This window comes from Palaemon carinicauda, chromosome 23 (genome assembly GCF_036898095.1).
Source record: "Palaemon carinicauda isolate YSFRI2023 chromosome 23, ASM3689809v2, whole genome shotgun sequence".
In the NCBI taxonomy this organism is placed as follows: Eukaryota; Metazoa; Arthropoda; class Malacostraca; order Decapoda; family Palaemonidae; genus Palaemon; species Palaemon carinicauda.
In genome coordinates, this window is record NC_090747.1 from 60,643,553 (window position 1) to 60,662,711 (window position 19,159).

Consider the following 19,159-nt stretch of genomic DNA (forward strand, 5'->3'; position numbering starts at 1 on the left):
TGGTAAGCAGCTCTTCTAGGAGAAGGACACTCCAAAATCAAACCATTGTTCTCTAGTCTGGGTAGTGCCAAAACCTCTGTACCATGGTCTTCCACTGTCTTGGGGTAGAGTTCTCTTCCTTGAGGATGTACTCGGGGAAACCATTTAATTTTATTTTTCTTCCTTTCATTTTTCTTTAAGTTTGTATAGTTTATATAGGAAAGATATATTTTATTGTTGTTACAGTACTGTTCTTAAAACATTTTAATTGTTCATTACTTCTCCTGTAGTTTATTTACTTCCTTATTTCTTTTCCTCACTGGGCTGGTTTTCCCTGTTTGAGCCCTCAGGCTTATAGGATGTTGCTTTTTCAACTAGGGTTGTGGCTCAGATAGTAATAATGATAATAATATAGTGGAGATTACCACATACACAGTGCCGGTAAAGTTTGCTACAAGATAATTTTGTTTTTATATGCAAGGGTGAAGCATTTGCGCTATGCTCAATCCTCCCTTCTAGCTCGTAGGAATTATACGATACCCACAACGTCATCGGCGTCAATGGACAACAGGTTAATCATTTTAAACTTCCTACTAAGTTTTGAAGTTTTACAAAATAGAGCTTATAATATTCGGAGGGTAGCTTCAGAGATGAGAATGTTGGGATTGGTGTGAGGGGTGACAAGAAGAGATAACATACGGAATGAGGTAATTAGGGGTACCACAGGAGTTAGAAAACTATCAGATAAGATCCAAGAAAGTAGACCGAGGTGGTATGGTCATGTCATGAGAAGAGATGAACAGTATATTGGGAGGAGAGTAATGGAAAGGGAGGTACAGGGAACGAGAAGGAGAGGGAGACCAAAGCGAAGGTGGGTGGACTGTATCAAGGATGACCTTCGATCAAAGGGATTAACCGGTGATGAAGTGTGGGACAGAGGTAGATGGAGAAAGCTGACCAGTAACATCGACCCCACATAGAAGTTGGAAAATATGTAGACAAAGAAGAAGAAAAAGAATTCGGAGAGTAGCCTCCTTACTAAAATATCTTTCAGAGCTAATCCTTCCTAAACAGAACTCTGACTCCATAACTTGTTTTGCTAATAAAACTTTATTTTTTGTCCACACATTTTAACTAACACTTTTAGGCCTTGTAGCACTTCCCAATCAGGCAGTTGAATCGGTGAAACCTCGAAAGTTCAGACCTGCAGAGAATGTTTTTATGTTGAACAGCCCGATATAAGTCTCTCTTTATAGTTCATGTATGGAAGATCTGTTTTAATGATGTTACTATTTTTAAAACATTTTATAATAATTGTTCATTACTTCTCTCGTACAGTAGTTTGTTTATTTATTTTCCTAACTGGGTTATTTTTCCCTGATAGAGTCTTTGGTCACTACTTCTGTAATTTTTTTATTTCCTTTCCTCACTGGGCTATTTTTCCCTGATGGAGTCTTTGTGCTTATAGCATCTGGGCTTTAGAACTGTTTTAGATAAACATGATTGATATTTAGAGGTCTTTTCCTATTATAGCAAACTTGGGAGGAGTTGTTGTTATCCTCATGCAATGTTTTAGTCATTCTGCAATGATGACATCATTGTAACATAGTCTCTCTTTTGATTATTTCTGCTTTGCTTTTTTCATTTTAGATTGAGAAAATCACATTTGCTAAATACAGAATGTCTTCAAATTACAAACGTGATAGGTTTCAAGAGAATTGTTATAGGTTTCAAGAGAATTGTAAGTCGAATTTTGTCAAGTTTTAGCCAAGGATAGACTGCACCCAACTCGCATGCCTACGATTTTTGGCTGCAGCAGTCAACAAAGAGTCCCGTTTCATAGTGCAAATGTATTGCTTTTGCATAAAAATATTATTACAGTATTTCTTTATGAACTTTTGATACAATATCTGAGACATATCAATTGGATTTGTATTTGTATCTCTGAATGTATGTAAGTTGATGGCCTTCTTTATAGCTCTTTGTTTTATCTTTCATTAGTTACCTTTGCTATTCCAGTCTGGCCACTTGCCTCTTTGGTAACATGGACTCTCTTAGACCAGTTTTGTAAAAGACTTGGAAAAAAGAGACTCCAGGGTTTGATTAATATATAATGAAACAGTCTCCTAGCAATGTTATGTATTTGAGTGCTTTCAAGTTTAACCGATGGCTTATAGTTAGGAAAAATATAAATTACCTTTAAAATTTTTCTTTTCTTAAGCTTGACCCCTTTTACTAATGGGAGTGGAAAAGCTTACCCACCTTTTAGTGTTCTTGCTTTTCCTGCAATATTAAGTTCTTTTGCCATTTACGCTCTTAACATACTGTATACAGTACTGTATAGTGTACTTACTGTATCTTGCATGTGTTTTTTAAGGAATTAATTCTACTTTTGTTGATTTGTTAATTATTAATATTTTTCTTGCTGTGTTTTTTTCATATGGACGTATCCTATTCATAGAAACTTTGCCTAGGAAATTAAGTTTTTGGTTTTATAGTTTATTTGAATATCTGCTTTGTGTCAAATAACTATGATAAAGTTGATAATAGCAATGAAAAATACCCGTATTAATTGCAACATTTCAAGACATGCAACTCTTCCGATATGTGTGGTCCTTAAGCGTTCATCATGAAATCTAGATTGGGACATTGTTGGGTCTTATTGATTGTCGAGTTGATGCTTTTCATTTCGTGTGGGCACACTATTCTATCTATCTCCTTATTTCCTTTTGTCATTGGGCTATTTTTCCTTTTGGAGCCCTTATGATTATAGCTTCCTGCTTTTCTAACTAGTGTTGTAGCTTGGCTAGTAATAATGATAATATTGTTTACAGATGGAATATGGTGTTAGAATTTTTATCCTGCGCAGTAAATTAAAATTCGTTAAACATTAATGTCTAGTACAGTGGTAATGTGTTTGCCTAGCATTTGCATGCCAGCAGATCGATCCCAGCCCGGGACTGTGAGCTCAAGCTGTTTACTGGGGAGGCCACTTCTGTGGTTGGGCACCACAGTGGTGTATTGGGCTTGCCCAACTGACGTTCTGGTGAACATCTATTCTCATGAAACTGGAACTGAACCCAGACAGACACCTTTAATGTTTATTAAACTAAAATTTCCCGTTTCAGATTTCAGCAACGTCATCAGCAAGAGCGACGTCAAGCTGCTGGCCGAAGCAGACGAACACGAAGTTGTCCGAGACATACAAGAGCTGTACGCCGATTATCAGGCTCTGGCTCCTCATGTCTTCTCTCTAAACATGGCCGTACATTCCCAAGGTAAAGTTTAATTTAAGAGTTGAGTTTTGTTTCTCCGTTGAATTACTGTAAATATGTGGCTGACTTAAGTCTTTTATAGATTTTCATAATGATTATTATTATTACTTGTTGAGCTACAACCCTAGTTGGAAAAGAAGGATGCCATAACCCTAGGGACTCCAACAGGGAAAATAGCCCAGTGAGGAAAGGAAACAAGGAAGAAATATTTTAAGAACAGTAACAACATTAAAATAAATACTTCCTATATAAACTATAAAAACTTTAAAAAAACAAGAGGAAGAGAAATTAGATAGTGTGCCCGAGTGTACCCTCAAGCAAGAGAACTCTAATCCAAGACAGTGGAAGACCATGGTACAGAGGCTATGGCACTACCCAAGACTAGAGAACATTGGTTTGATTTTGGAGTGTCCTTCTCCTGGAAGAGCTAGAAGGATTAATAGTTGGACAGTGAATAGATAGAACTTATGGTTCTGTAGGTGATATAGGATAAGATAAAGAGTGAATTCCTTTGAGTGGTTAAATTGGTAGGTTCCTGGATTATGTCAACTGATAAGCATTTATATTTATGTTTCCATTTTGATTTATTCTATGCCTTATTTCAGTGTCATTGATAAACTGTTTTGAGAAATTTTGCGTTATAAGGAAACAAGTTATTTGAATTAGAAATGTAAGTTTGTTTGTATGAAAATGTACTTATATACTTACCTTAACCTAGCTACTCCGGATAGCTAGGTTGGTAGCGTCGCGGGCTTCTGTTTCAGAGGTCCCGAGTTCGCGTCCCCGCTAAGGCGCGAATAGTGTGAGACCTTCTACTGGGGGGTACTCCCCAGGGTGGCGCCTGGTGGGGGGAGGTTAGAGGGGGCTAGTGATAGTCCCAGCTGGCTCATGGTCGCCCGAGGAGATGATGAAGGTCGTCTCTGGGGAGACCTAAAACCCGCAACTTTAACTTTAACTTTTAATCATGATTTTGTAAGAAAGTACTTTTATGGTTTTACCTATGTGCTATTTAGTTTGAAAGCAATACCTTGATTTATGAAAGGTCTTTTAATGTTGTTACTGTTATTCAATTATGTTATTTTAATTGTTCATTACTTCTCTTGTAGTTTATTTCCTTATTTCCTTTCCTCAATGGGCTATTTTGCCCTATTGGAGTCATTGGGCTTGTAGCATCATGCTTTTCGAACTAGGGTTGTAGCCTAGCTAGTAATAATACTAATATGTAGTCCTTGATAAATTTATTTTGCCCGTTAATTGGTACTGCTTAACTATAACAAACTTCTTAAATGTTATTCAACTTTGTGTGAAACTTATAGCTGTATATTCGCATAATCTGTGACAGCTCTATAGAGTTTCATGTATGATTTAAGTACGAATGAGCTGAATAGAAGTAATCGAAAGGTAACCTAACATGGTAATGTAATTACTTCAAAAGAAAATGAGCTAACTGGAAATGAGTGTTTGGTTAGGTTAGGAACTGGAGGTGCAAGTTAACTAATGACCAAGATTTCAAATTTTAATTTTGGTTGCAAACGATTTGGACGCAGGTATCTGGTCTTCCTCGATAGTGTTAGCTATATTCTTTAAGATGCCGTACATACAGAAGAAGGTCTTTGACTTAAAAACACATATATACAAAAACAAATCCATTTGAAATCATAAATCTTGGGTATTGTCTCAAAAGTTCATAATGAATACTGTGATAAAACAATATGTTTTCAACTGGTCTCCACAAGGAACTAGAAGAGTCGTAAGACACAGGCCTACATGACTGAGGGCTATGAAACTTTAAATAGATAATGAATGGAGAAATATTGATTTAAAAGCTCAAGATAGAGACGACTGGCGAAATCTAACATGGGTCCTTAGCGTCAATAGATGTAGGAGGAGATGATGATGATATCATTCAATGCAATAAGCAAGATAGCATTTGTAGTATGAAATGGGATTAATAGTTGACTTTTGCAGCTATAAATTGTAGGCATGCGAGTTATATCAAGTGTACCCTAGACCAAAATTTAATGAATTTCGACTTGCAAATAACTTCTTAGAACCTATTAAGTTTATAAATTGAGGACTCTCTGTAGTATGCTACTGATTAACTCGAGTTTTTAAATTGAGGACTCTCTGTAGTATGCTACTGATTAACTCGAGTTTTTAAATTGAGGACTCTCTGTAGTATGCTACTGATTAACTCGAGTTTTTAAATTGAGGACTCTCTGTAGTATGCTACTGATTAACTCGAGTTTTTAAATTGAGGACTCTCTGTAGTATGATACTGATAACTTGAGTTTATAAATTGAGGACTCTCTGTAGTATGATACTGATAACTTGAGTTTATAAATTGAGGACTCTCTGTAGTATGCTACTGATTAACTCGAGTTTATAAATTGAGGACTCTCTGTAGTATGATACTGATAACTTGAGTTTTTAAATTGAGGACTCTCTGTAGTATGCTACTGATTAACTCGAGTTTTTAAATTGAGGACTCTCTGTAGTATGATACTGATAACTTGAGTTTATAAATTGAGGACTCTCTGTAGTATGATACTGATTAACTCGAAGTTTATAAATTGAGGACTCTCTGTAGTATGATACTGATAACTTAAGTTTTTAAATTGAGGACTCTCTGTAGTATGATACTGATTAACTCGAAGTTTATAAATTGAGGACTCTCTGTAGTATGATACTGATTAACTCGAAGTTTATAAATTGAGGACTCTCTGTAGTATGATACTGATTAACTCGAAGTTTATAAATTGAGGACTCTCTGTAGTATGATACTGATAACTTAAGTTTTTAAATTGAGGACTCTCTGTAGTATGATACTGATTAACTCAAGTTTATAAATTGAGGACTCTCTGTAGTATGATACTGATTAACTCAAGTTTATAAATTGAGGACTTTCTGTAGTATGATACTGATTAACTCAAGTTTATAAATTGAGGACTCTGTAGTATGATACTGATAACTTGAGTTTATAAATTGAGGACACTCTGTAGTATGATACTGATAACTTAAGTTTATAAATTGAGGACTCTCTGTAGTATGATACTGATTAACTCAAGTTTTTAAATTGACGACTTTCTGTAGTATGATACTGATAACTTGAGTTTATAAATTGAGGACACTCTGTAGTATGATACTGATAACTTAAGTTTATAAATTGAGGACTCTCTGTAGTATGATACTGATTAACTCAAGTTTTTAAATTGACGACTTTCTGTAGTATGATACTGATTAACTTAAGTTTATAAATTGAGGACACTCTGTAGTATGATACTGATTAACTCAAGTTTATAAATTGAGGACTCTCTGTAGTATGATACTGATTAACTTAAGTTTATAAATTGAGGACACTCTGTAGTATGATACTGATTAACTCAAGTTTATAAATTGAGGACTCTCTGTAGTATGATACTGATTAACTTGAGTTTATAAATTGAGGACTCTCTGTAGTATGATACTGATTAACTCAAGTTTATAAATTGAGGACTCTCTGTAGTATGATACTGATTAACTCAAGTTTATAAATTGAGGACTCTCTGTAGTATGATACTGATTAACTCAAGTTTATAAATTGAGGACTCTCTGTAGTATGATACTGATTAACTTGAGTTTATAAATTGAGGACACTCTGTAGTATGATACTGATAACTTGAGTTTATAAATTGAGGACACTCTGTAGTATGATACTGATAACTTGAGTTTATAAATTGAGGACACTCTGTAGTATGATACTGATAACTTTGAGTTTATAAATTGAGGACTCTCTGTAGTATGATACTGATTAACTCGAGTTTATAAATTGAGGACTTTTTGTAGTATGATATTGATTAACTCAAGTTTTTAAATTGAGGACTTTCTCTAGTATGATACTGATTAACTTAAGTTTTTAAATTGAGGACTCTCTGTAGTATGATACTGATTATAAATTGAGGACTCTCTGTAGTATGATACTGATTAACTCAAGTTTATAAATTGAGGACTCTCTGTAGTATGATACTGATTATAAATTGAGGACTCTCTGTAGTATGATACTGATTAACTCAAGTTTTTAAATTGAGGACTCTCTGTAGTATGATACTGATTAACTCAAGTTTATAAATTGAGGACTCTCTGTAGTATGATACTGATTAACTTGAGTTTATAAATTGAGGACTTTCTGTAGTATGATACTGATAACTTAAGTTTATAAATTGAGGACTTTCTGTTGTATGATACTGATAACTTAAGTTTATAAATTGAGGACTCTCTGTAGTATGATACTGATTAACTCAAGTTTTTAAATTGAGGACTTTCTGTTGTATGATACTGATAACTTAAGTTTATAAATTGAGGACTCTCTGTAGTATGATACTGATTAACTCAAGTTTATAAATTGAGGACTTTCTGTTGTATGATACTGATAACTTAAGTTTATAAATTGAGGACTTTCTGTTGTATGATACTGATAACTTAAGTTTATAAATTGAGGACTCTCTGTAGTATGATACTGATTAACTCAAGTTTATAAATTGAGGACTTTCTGTTGTATGATACTGATAACTTAAGTTTATAAATTGAGGACTTTCTGTTGTATGATACTGATTAACTCAAGTTTATAAATTGAGGACTTTCTGTTGTATGATACTGATAACTTAAGTTTATAAATTGAGGACTTTCTGTTGTATGATACTGATAACTTAAGTTTATAAATTGAGGACTCTCTGTAGTATGATACTGATTAACTCAAGTTTATAAATTGAGGACTTTCTGTTGTATGATACTGATAACTTAAGTTTATAAATTGAGGACTCTCTGTTGTATGATACTGATAACTCAAGTTTATAAATTGAGGACTTTCTGTTGTATGATACTGATAACTTAAGTTTATAAATTGAGGACTTTCTGTTGTATGATACTGATAACTTAAGTTTATAAATTGAGGACTCTCTGTAGTATGATACTGATTAACTCAAGTTTATAAATTGAGGACTCTCTGTAGTATGATACTGATTAACTCAAGTTTATAAATTGAGGACTTTCTGTAGTATGATACTGATAACTTAAGTTTATAAATTGAGGACTTTCTGTTGTATGATACTGATAACTTAAGTTTATAAATTGAGGACTCTCTGTAGTATGATACTGATTAACTCAAGTTTATAAATTGAGGACTTTCTGTTGTATGATACTGATAACTTAAGTTTATAAATTGAGGACTCTCTGTAGTATGATACTGATTAACTCAAGTTTTTAAATTGAGGACTCTCTGTAGTATGATACTGATTAACTCAAGTTTATAAATTGAGGACTCTCTGTAGTATGATACTGATTAACTCAAGTTTATAAATGGAGGACTCTCTGTAGTATGATACTGATTAACTTCAAGTTTATAAATTGAGGACTCTCTGTAGTATGATACTGATTAACTCAAGTTTATAAATTGAGGACTATTTGTAGTATGATACTGATTAACTCAAGTTTATAAATTGAGGACTCTCTGTAGTATGATACTGATTAACTCAAGTTTATAAATTGAGGACTATTTGTAGTATGATACTGATTAACTCAAGTTTATAAATTGAGGACTCTCTGTAGTATGATACTGATTAACTCAAGTTTATAAATTGAGGACTTTCTGTAGTATGATACTGATTAACTCAAGTTTATAAATTGAGGACTCTCTGTAGTATGATACTGATTAACTCAAGTTTATAAATTGAGGACTTTCTGTAGTATGATACTGATTAACTTGAGTTTATAAATTGAGGACTCTCTGTAGTATGATACTGATTAACTCAAGTTTATAAATTGAGGACTTTCTGTAGTATGATACTGATTAACTTGAGTTTATAAATTGAGGACTCTCTGTAGTATGATACTGATAACTTGAGTTTATAAATTGAGGACACTCTGTAGTATGATGCTTACTAACTTAAGTTTATAAATTGAGGACTCTCTGTAGTATGATACTGATAACTTAAGTTTATAAATTGAGGACTCTCTGTAGTATGATACTGATAACTTAAGTTTATAAATTGAGGACTCTCTGTAGTATGATACTGATAACTTAAGTTTATAAATTGAGGACTCTCTGTAGTATGATACTGATAACTTAAGTTTATAAATTGAGGACTTTCTGTAGTATGATACTGATTAACTCAAGTTTATAAATTGAGGACTTTCTGTAGTATGATACTGATAACTTAAGTTTATAAATTGAGGACTCTCTGTAGTATGATACTGATAACTTAAGTTTATAAATTGAGGACTCTCTGTAGTATGATACTGATAACTTAAGTTTATAAATTGAGGACTTTCTGTAGTATGATACTGATTAACTCAAGTTTATAAATTGAGGACTTTCTGTAGTATGATACTGATAACTTAAGTTTATAAATTGAGGACTCTCTGTAGTATGATACTGATAACTTAAGTTTATAAATTGAGGACTCTCTGTAGTATGATACTGATAACTTAAGTTTATAAATTGAGGACTTTCTGTAGTATGATACTGATTAACTCAAGTTTATAAATTGAGGACTCTCTGTAGTATGATACTGATAACTTAAGTTTATAAATTGAGGACTTTCTGTAGTATGATACTGATTAACTCAAGTTTATAAATTGAGGACTTTCTGTAGTATGATACTGATTAACTCAAGTTTATAAATTGAGGACTCTCTGTAGTATGATACTGATAACTTGAGTTTATAAATTGAGGACACTCTGTAGTATGATACTGATAACTTAAGTTTTTAAATTGAGGACTCTCTGTAGTATGATACTGATAACTTAAGTTTTTAAATTGAGGACTCTCTGTAGTATGATATTGATAACTTAAGTTTTTAAATTGAGGACTCTGTAGTATGATACTGATAACTCAAGTTTATAAATTGAGGACTCTCTGTAGTATGATACTGATAATTTAAGTTTATAAGTTAGGGACTTTCTGTAGTATGATACTGATAACTTAAATTTATAAATTGAGGACTCTCTGTAGTATGATACTGATTAACTCGAAACTGGATAGACAACACTTCATACGTACAATACCTGTTTGATTATTTTCAGTTTGTTTCCAAAGCCTTAACCTTGGAAAGAAACACATCCTGACCTCATGATTTTGAGTTTATGGTTCAGCATTTAAAGGAGCAACAATGATGCAATTTTCTCGATTACAACCTGCTGCAAAGACGAGACTTTTAATGAAACCCTTCAGAAATTTTGTTTCGACTTTCGAAGTTTTTCCTTTTTGGTCAATAACAAAATTTACATTTACATAATGATAAATTGGGTTTGAAGTTTTTTTATCTATTAAAATGAAGCCTACTTGTCATCTCTTGAAGAGTTTATAATTTTCAATTGGTAGTTTAATTGAGAGATTTGATAATGAAAATCTTGTTATTAGAAACTATTGTGGATAATTACAGAAGGTCCCAAACTTAAAAAAACTCACAAACATTCGGAAAAACAAACTCAAATACAATTGAAAATAACAAAGATAAGATAAAGAAATGCTATATTAAAACAATATTATATCATTTAATACAGTAAGCAAAACAACATTTGTAACAACCTGACATCTATTTCATATGAAACCCGACTATTTGTTGACTTTTGTAACTGGAAATCATAGGCATTGGCTTCAGGTTAGGCCTACCCTAGCCCAAAATTCAACAAAATCCAACTTACAAAACAGCTTCTTGGAACCAATTAAGTTTGTAAGTTGAGGACCTTCTTTATCCAAGACTTAGCAAGTTACGTACTTGACCTGTGCAATTGTTGCGTCGGTTAGTTCACTCAAACGGTACTTATAAAGATATCTCGGTTGACGAAGACGAAATTGTGTTTATGAATTGGCATTGGCAGTGAGAGCAAATCCCTGTGGTCCTTTCAGGAGTAGAGGAAGAACAGAAGGGTCAAGACTCGGATCTTGTTAACGGTATCGCTAGTAAAAAGGAGAAGAATCGGGAAGGTTGGTATCAGAAGTTGTTTCAACACTGTGTCGCAAGCTACCGTTTTGTTTTTTTTAGATTGCTGTGGAGTGTGGTGTTCTTGTTTGTGTTTTAAGAATGTGTTTGCACTGTGTTTTAGGAAGAGGTGGCACCAAAATTTTTGCAAAGATAAGTAGTGAGTGCAAGAGGTGTAGGCAGTGGTTTTAGTCAGTGGAAGCGTAGATTGTAAACATTGTTATGGCTGTCTGAGAAGATCTGCTAGTAATTTGAGCCTTCAGGAACTGTTGTAAACATTATAGAGGCTGGATGAGCAAAGATTCGGTGTTTGTGGTCGACGAAGAAGAGCAAAGTACAACGTTTTCGCTGCAGGTAAAGTGCGTCTCTATAGTAGTATGATTTTGAAACTATATTCTGACCTGTCGTTCCAGGGATCCCTACTCCTTGAGAAGAGACATTCATGTTTCACACGTGATTATTTAATGGCACTGCTAATAATCCAATTCCCATGTGTAGAGAATACAACACATTTACTTTGATTTCCACATGGCTTTTCATGATTTCAGTAGCGATTGTCAATCCTTGGACATTAGTTCATAGAGAAATCAAAATCTTGGTAGGTTCAATTAATGTATCAGGTTACGAAGATGCTGTATCCCAAGAAGATATAGTTTTTCTTATGAAGGAACTAATCAATGAGGTTAGCTATGGAGAGCAGAATATTTTCCATCAATTTCTTAGTTATCCTAACCCTTTTACCCCCAAGGTAAGATTAAATTTCGAGCACATTTTGCTATATATTTTTTTAAATTGCTCTAACAGCCTTAATTTTTGTCATAGAGAGGTCAGGTTGGTTTCATTCTTTTGGAAAATGCCTGAAGTTTCTCATAAAGTTATCAAAAATATGCAAAAACATGTGAATAACGGTGTTTTGCAAGAACGTACCGTTACGTCCTTTGGGGGCGAAAGGGCTAATAAGGCCAGTTGAGAATTCAGTGAATACTCTATTGCGAAAAACAAAAGAGCGGAGTAAACTCTTTTTGTGCAAGACCCAAGAAAGGTCTCAAATTGTCCTTGGTCATTGAGGTAACATCTCAGATCGTCATATACCATTGATGTAGCACCCAGCTGTTTCGGCAGTAATTTTAGACTTCTGGAAGCGTTGTAAACATTATAGATGCTGTCTGAGCAAAGATCCGACGGTAATTTTAAACTTCTGTAAAGGGAAAATATTAAGAAGTACTAATGGTGGTGGTATTTAATGTCTAGCTATATGGAGGATGGGAGCCCAAACATCGACTAGGAAAAACTGTAATGGCAGATAATAGATGTGGAATTTGAAGTTTTAACTACAATACTGATCATGATATATAAAATTGCCTAACAATTTTAAATTTCATACATACATACATACATATACCAAGGCACTTCCCCAAATTTTGGGGGTAGCCGACATCAACAAATGAAACAAAACAAAAAAGGGGACCTCTACTCTCTACGTTCCTCATACTATTAGAAATGTAAAAAGTTTTTTTAGTTTTACTATGATTTTTCCATATGTATTTTGTGTGTTCAGGTGAGTAAACTTCTATTGGTGTGAAATTAACTTGCCTTAAGGAAGCACATTAGGTGCTTTGCACAGAGCACTTTGACAAGTATCAAATTTCCATTATAATATTACTTTTTTCCTTACTGCTTTATTTGCACTTGGCCATCCAACTTCCTCCAAAGTAAAAGATTTGCTTTATTTGGTCAGGTTAAACTACTACTACTACTTATTATTATTGTTGTTGTTGTTATTATTATTATTATTATTATTATTATTATTATTATTATTATTAATAATAATACTACTTGCTAAGGTACAACCCTAGTTGGAAAAGCAGGATGCTATAAACGCAGGGGCTCCAACAGGGAAAAATAGCCCAGTGAGGATAGGAAATAAGGAAAAACTTAATGAGAAGTTTAAGAAGAATGATAACATTAAAATATATCTTTCTTATATAAACTATAAAAACTTGAAAATCATACATACATACATATACCAAGGCACTTCCCCCAATTTTGGGGGGTAGCCGACATCAACAAAGAAACAAAAACAAAAAGGGGGACCTCTACTCTCTACGTTCCTCCCAGCCTAACAAGGGACTCAACCAAGTTCAGCTGGTACTGCTAGGGTGTCACAGCCCACCCTCCCACATTATCCACTACAGATGAAACTTCATACTGCTGAATCCCCTACTGCTGCTACCTCCGGGGTCATCTAAGGCATCGGAGGCAGCAGCAGGGCCTACCGGAACTGCGTCACAATCGCTCGCCATTCATTCCTATTTCTAGCATGCTCTCTTGCCTCGCTCACATCTATCCTCCTATCACCCAGAGCTTCCTTCACTCCATCCATCCACCCAAACCTTGTCCTTCCTCTTGTACTTCTCCCATCAACTCTTGCATTCATCACCTTCTTTAGCAGACAGTCATTTTCCATTCTCTCAACATGGCCAAACCACCTCAACACATTCATATCCACTTTAGCTGCTAACTCATTTCTTACACCCGTTCTCACCCTCACCACTTCGTTCCTAACCCTATCTACTCGAGATACACCAGCCATACTCCTTAGACACTTCATCTCAAACACATTCAATTTCTGTCTCTCCGTCTCTTTCATTCCCCACAATTCCGATCCATACATCACAGTTGGTACAATCACTTTCTCATACAGAACTTTCTTTACATTCATGCCCAACCCTCTATTTTTTACTACTCCCTTAACCCTTTTACCCCCAGGCTCTTTGGAAATTTCCAACCCTTAACCCCCAAGGGGTTATTTTTATCCCAGCACATTTTGCAGTATATTTTCTTTAAATTGCTCTAACAACCTTAATTTTTGTCATAGAGAGGTCAGGTTGGTCTCATTCTCTTGGAAAATGCCTGAATTTTCTCAAAAAAATATCAAAAATATGAAAAAAAAAATTTTTATAGCATTTTTTTGCGAGGACGTACCGGTACGTCCATGGGGGTAAAGGGATGGCTTTTGTGAAACGTACCAGTACGTCCTTTGGGGGTAAAAGGGTTAACTGCCCCCAACACTTTGCAACCTTCATTCACTCTCTGACATACATCTGCTTCCACTCCACCATTTGCTGCAACAACAGACCCCAAGTACTTAAACTTGAAAATAAAAGGATAAAAACTTCAAAATGATAAGAGGAAGACAAGATAGAATAGTGTGCCCAAGTGTATTGCATTTTATCCTGTGTATTTTGTGTCTATATATTTTCTCTTATGTGTAATGAGTCTTCAATTGACAAATTCCATACAGCAAGTTCCCTTCTTGCAAATGAGAAGAGTTCCAAGCGTGTATACTTGTCTTGAAAAGTTCTTAAAATTCTATCATAACTCGCTTAAGCTAGCCATACACGATAGAGACTGGCACGGCGGTACTGGCCCTCCGCGCCAGACCCCTAAGGGTTGCCCATACACGATGGAGACAGGATTTCAAGAGGACACCATGCTCTGCCATCTCTGGGAGTTACCACATTCTTCATTATCTGCCCATCGGTCTATGAGAAGAAGATTACTCAGTGTTCAAGCGGTCTTGATTGTAAGGTGACATATCATTCGCAATATGGCTTTTTTTTAAAATAAAAGAAAGATGATTGCTGTAATCATAGCTCTCTTGGATCAAGAGGACAATAACTATGAAATGTGTGGCAAAAATCGCAGAAGACAATAGTCAAAAGAATGGCTAACAGTATCATACTTGTTTCATTCTTGAGGGATGGTCAGGACTCTGGGAGGCTAATCTCTTCCCACACACACGTTAGGGACTTGCGCGGCGAGTCAGCAAATTGCAACGGGACAGGACAGGATTTTCAACATGCTGAAAGGATGGCGAGCCAAGACAAGCCCGACGAGACTGGCTTTTTTCCCCCCATACACCATAAAGACTGGACCGATGCGGGACAATCCCCTTGAAATTGACGGGCCAGTCTCTATCGTGTATGGCCAGCTTAAGTCATACAAAATCAAACCATTGGTCTCTGGTCTTGGGTAGTGCCATAGCCTCTGTACCGTGGCCTTCCGCTGTCTTGGATTAGAGTTCTCTAGCTAGAGGGTACACTCAGCTACACTGTTCTATCTTATTTCTCTCTCTCACTCCTGCTTTTTTAAAATTTCTATAGTTTATATATGAAAGATTTGATTTAATGTTATTAATGTTCTTAGTACTGTATACAGTATTTAGTTTTGATCGTTTATTACTTCTCGAGTCGTTTTATATTTCCTTGTTTCCATTCCTCACTGGGCTATTTTTCCCTGTTAGAGCCCTTGGGCTTATAACATCTTGCTTTTCCAACTAGAGTTGTAGCTTAGCTAGTAATAATAATAATAATAATAATAATAATAATAATAATAATAATAATGTAATAAGTTACAATGGGTTTATTAAGGGGTAGAAATTTAGAATTCTAAGATTACATTAGAGCCATTGTTGTTTTCACCAAGAAAAAATAATTTTTAAAAACTTAAAATTCTTTAAATTGAATTAGTTTACAATGTTGTCTTGACCAAGAGATAATGAATCTTTAAGAAACAGAAACTTGGAATCCATTAAATTGAATTAAATTTAGTGTACTGTGTTGTTTTCACCAAGAGAAGCTGAATCTTTAAGGACAGAAACTTAGAATCCATTAAATTGAATTAAATTTAGTGTACTGTGTTGTTTTCACTAAGAGAAGCTGAATCTTTAAGAAACAGAAACTTAGAATCCTTTAAATTGAATTAGTTTACGTTGTTGTTTTCACCAAGAGGAGCTGAATCTTTAAGGACAGAAACTTAGAATCCTTTAAATTGAATTAGTTTACGTTGTTTTCACCAAGAGAAGAGTAATCGGTGACTGTTTTAGACAATGTGATTAGAATTAAGTACTTTCTGGAAAGGGGCTTTGGTGCAGCACATGTTGAGCAGTACTCTTGTTACTGTTGTTTATATGAATTTTTTATTTTACTTTATTGTTAGGTAATTTAATCAGTCCAATGAGTAACATTGCTAGACTTTCCAAGAGCTCAATAAAACAGTATTAGAGTTTCTTCATAGAATCTCATTGAGTGTAGCTGGTTTTTTTCTTGCATTTTTGTTGCTTTCTTGTTGCTCTTTACTCTATCAACTACTCAGTCCAAATTCTCGAAACTCTTATTGCTTTGATCTTTTGCTTTTTCATCATCATCATCTACGCCTATTGACGCAAAGGGGCCCGGTTAGATTTCCCCAGTCGTCTCTATTTTGAGCTTTTAAATCAATACTTTTCCATTCATCATCTCCTACTTCACACTTCATAGTCCTCAGCCATGTAGGTCTCAGTCTTCCAACTCTTCTAGCACCTTGTGGAGCCCAGCTGAACGTTTGGTGAACTAATCTCTCTCGGGGAATGCGAAGGGCATGCGTAAACCATCTCCTTCTACCCTTCACCGTGATCTCATCCACATATGGCACTCGAGTAATCTCTCTTATAGTTTCATTTCTAATCCTGTCCTGCCATTTAACTCCCATTGTTCTTCTGAGGGCTTTTTCTCAAATCTACAAAATCTGTTGGATATTGTTTCATTGTCATACCAAGTGGAACTTTCATTTCATTTAAATTTTACAGGACTAAAATGGGCGACAGGTTCTCTCCAAAGAGCTGTACAGGGTGTTGCCGGGATTCTCTTCAGCCTGCAGTACCTCCCAACAATACGATACCAAAGCAATTCCGAGATGGCGCGTAGCCTCGCTGAAAATATCAGGGTAGGTCATTGGTATGTTATTGGTATTATTGTTGTTGGTAATTAGCGGTTTATTACCTCAGCCAGCGAAGTTGGAAGGAGGTTATGTTTTACCCCTTATTTGTGTATTTGTTTGTGAATAGCTTCCTGGCCATAATTTCAATCTTAGAGTAATGAAACTTTGCAGAGATTAACTATTTTGTAAAAAGCTGGAAATTATTAAATTTCGAAGGTCAAAATCAAGGTCGTGGTCAAGCAAAATGTTCAATTCACGTAATCAGCCATAAGTTTGGGCATCGTTGTCACAGAGACTTCCAACTTTGTTCATATTGGAGTGTATGAAAATCCACGCCAATTAATACATGTTAAGGTCAAGGTCAAGCAAAAGGTCTAGAAATAAGCTGCTTTGGTGGAAGTATGTGCTCTACTGAGTTCCCCTCTAGTTTGCTATTATTATTATTGCTGTATTATTACTGTTCAATTTTAATATTACTAATTTTACTGTTATAAATGTAGTAGTACAGTATTATCATTAATATTTCTTCAGACTAAGACTATTAACATTACAAAAGTCTTATTTTCAACTTGCATAGCTTTTTTGGGGGAGACTATATAGGGATTTTGACGAAGGAAAAATCTATTTCTGGGCGAGAGACCTGTGCCGCCCAGTGAAATGCTCCTTTAACATCATTTCTAAGGTAAAAACTGCTATGAATCTACCAGAGAAAAAATTGTATAGGAATGCTAGGTTGAACCCAGCTCGCTCACCTAATAAGGTGTCGGTATAATAACTGGGGCGTGATAAATCACAACCAGAGGCCTCGCAACATTTAGATATCTCCTCTCAACATCCCCGTTCAGCGAGGTGCCGTTCAACACCCTAGCTCCGATCTCTACTACCAACAGTCCAACCCACGCTAGTGACGTCACTCCTTATAGCACCCAAGATTGGGGCCCAAGAAGGGAGGGACGGGTGGGTTCACTGGGCGGCACAGGTCTCTCGCCCAGAAATAGATTTTTCCTTCGTCAAAATCCCTTTTCTGGGCTCCGACCTGTGCCGCCCAGTGAAATAGTGCCAGAGAATAGGGACCCAAACTTGGCACAATACCTGAGGGAAGTAATAAATACAAAATAATACCAAACGTGATTTTAATATCAGAAAAGGATAAACAAGGTATCCCGTAGGTAAATACTCTCAACATAAAGTGTGAATAGTTAAATACAATAATGGCAAAAAATCCCATACTAGGGATGGCAAGAAATGACAAGCAGATAATGCAGATCAAATAAATAACATTCTTAATAATAAATAATACAAAACAGCAGTGGAGAGTAAGACTAAAAACAGGTAAAATCAAAAACAATTCGTAGAAATTGAGATCATAACGGGGTATCAAACAATACACCATAAGGGTGTAGATCAGGCAAAACAAAGCCAAAACTAGGTAGTAACAATAAGTAAGGCAGGTAGGAGGAAAGGAGGATAGAGCAAGACGTTGTGATTAAGACTCAGTACCTTCAGGAGGAACCACATTCCCAGCTGCTACTGTAGCAAATTTTAGAGCTTCCAAAGGTTTTAGGTAGTGGATTTAAAAACTTTAGGGGACTTCCAGCCTGTATATTTCATGAGCTCATCAAATTTCATGTGATGGAAGAAATTAATTGAAGTAGCAACAGCTCGAATATCATGGACATGGGGGAATGATTCAGGATTAGCCTGTTTAATAAAATAAAGGATTTGTTGCCTGATTCCTTTAAGGGTAATGGTTCCTCCATTTTCTCTAATGAATAAGGGCCCTGTGGTTGTAATGAAAGTTCTATTTAAGTAGGATTTCAGGGTGGTAACTGGACACAAGGATGGATCCCGAGAAAGCGGAACAATCTTCCAGGGAGACCATCTGTTCTGAGGGTCCTCATTTTTAGCCTGGAAAACTTTGTTAGGGGAGAGAAGGACTACTCCTGAAGAGAGGAAGTCAATATGACCTGGGTCTCTAGACAGGGCTGATAGTTCTGAAATTCTGGAGCCAGAAGCGAGGCTCAATAGGAACAATGTCTTCCTTAACAGTGCCATGTAATTGCAGGATTCATTAAGAGTGTCAGAGGCCAGTTTCAGGACATCGTTCAAAAACCAGGAAACTGCACTAGGGCGAGTTGATGATTTTAATCTGGCACAAGCTCTCGGGATGGACGAGAAGTATGAATC

General features: G+C 35.4%; 1 protein-coding gene across 2 annotated transcripts in view; it reads left to right on the forward strand.

Annotated features, from left to right (window-relative positions):
• The window catches only part of Vps45 (vacuolar protein sorting 45), a 103,063-nt gene that overhangs the window by 50,255 nt on the left and 33,649 nt on the right, over positions 1-19,159 (forward strand). For both annotated transcript variants that reach the window (XM_068346964.1, XM_068346966.1), the window contains 2 exons: positions 3,108-3,257; positions 16,842-16,978. In XM_068346964.1, the coding sequence (XP_068203065.1) occupies positions 3,108-3,257; positions 16,842-16,978 (287 nt within the window). The remainder of the gene's footprint in view (positions 1-3,107; positions 3,258-16,841; positions 16,979-19,159) is intronic.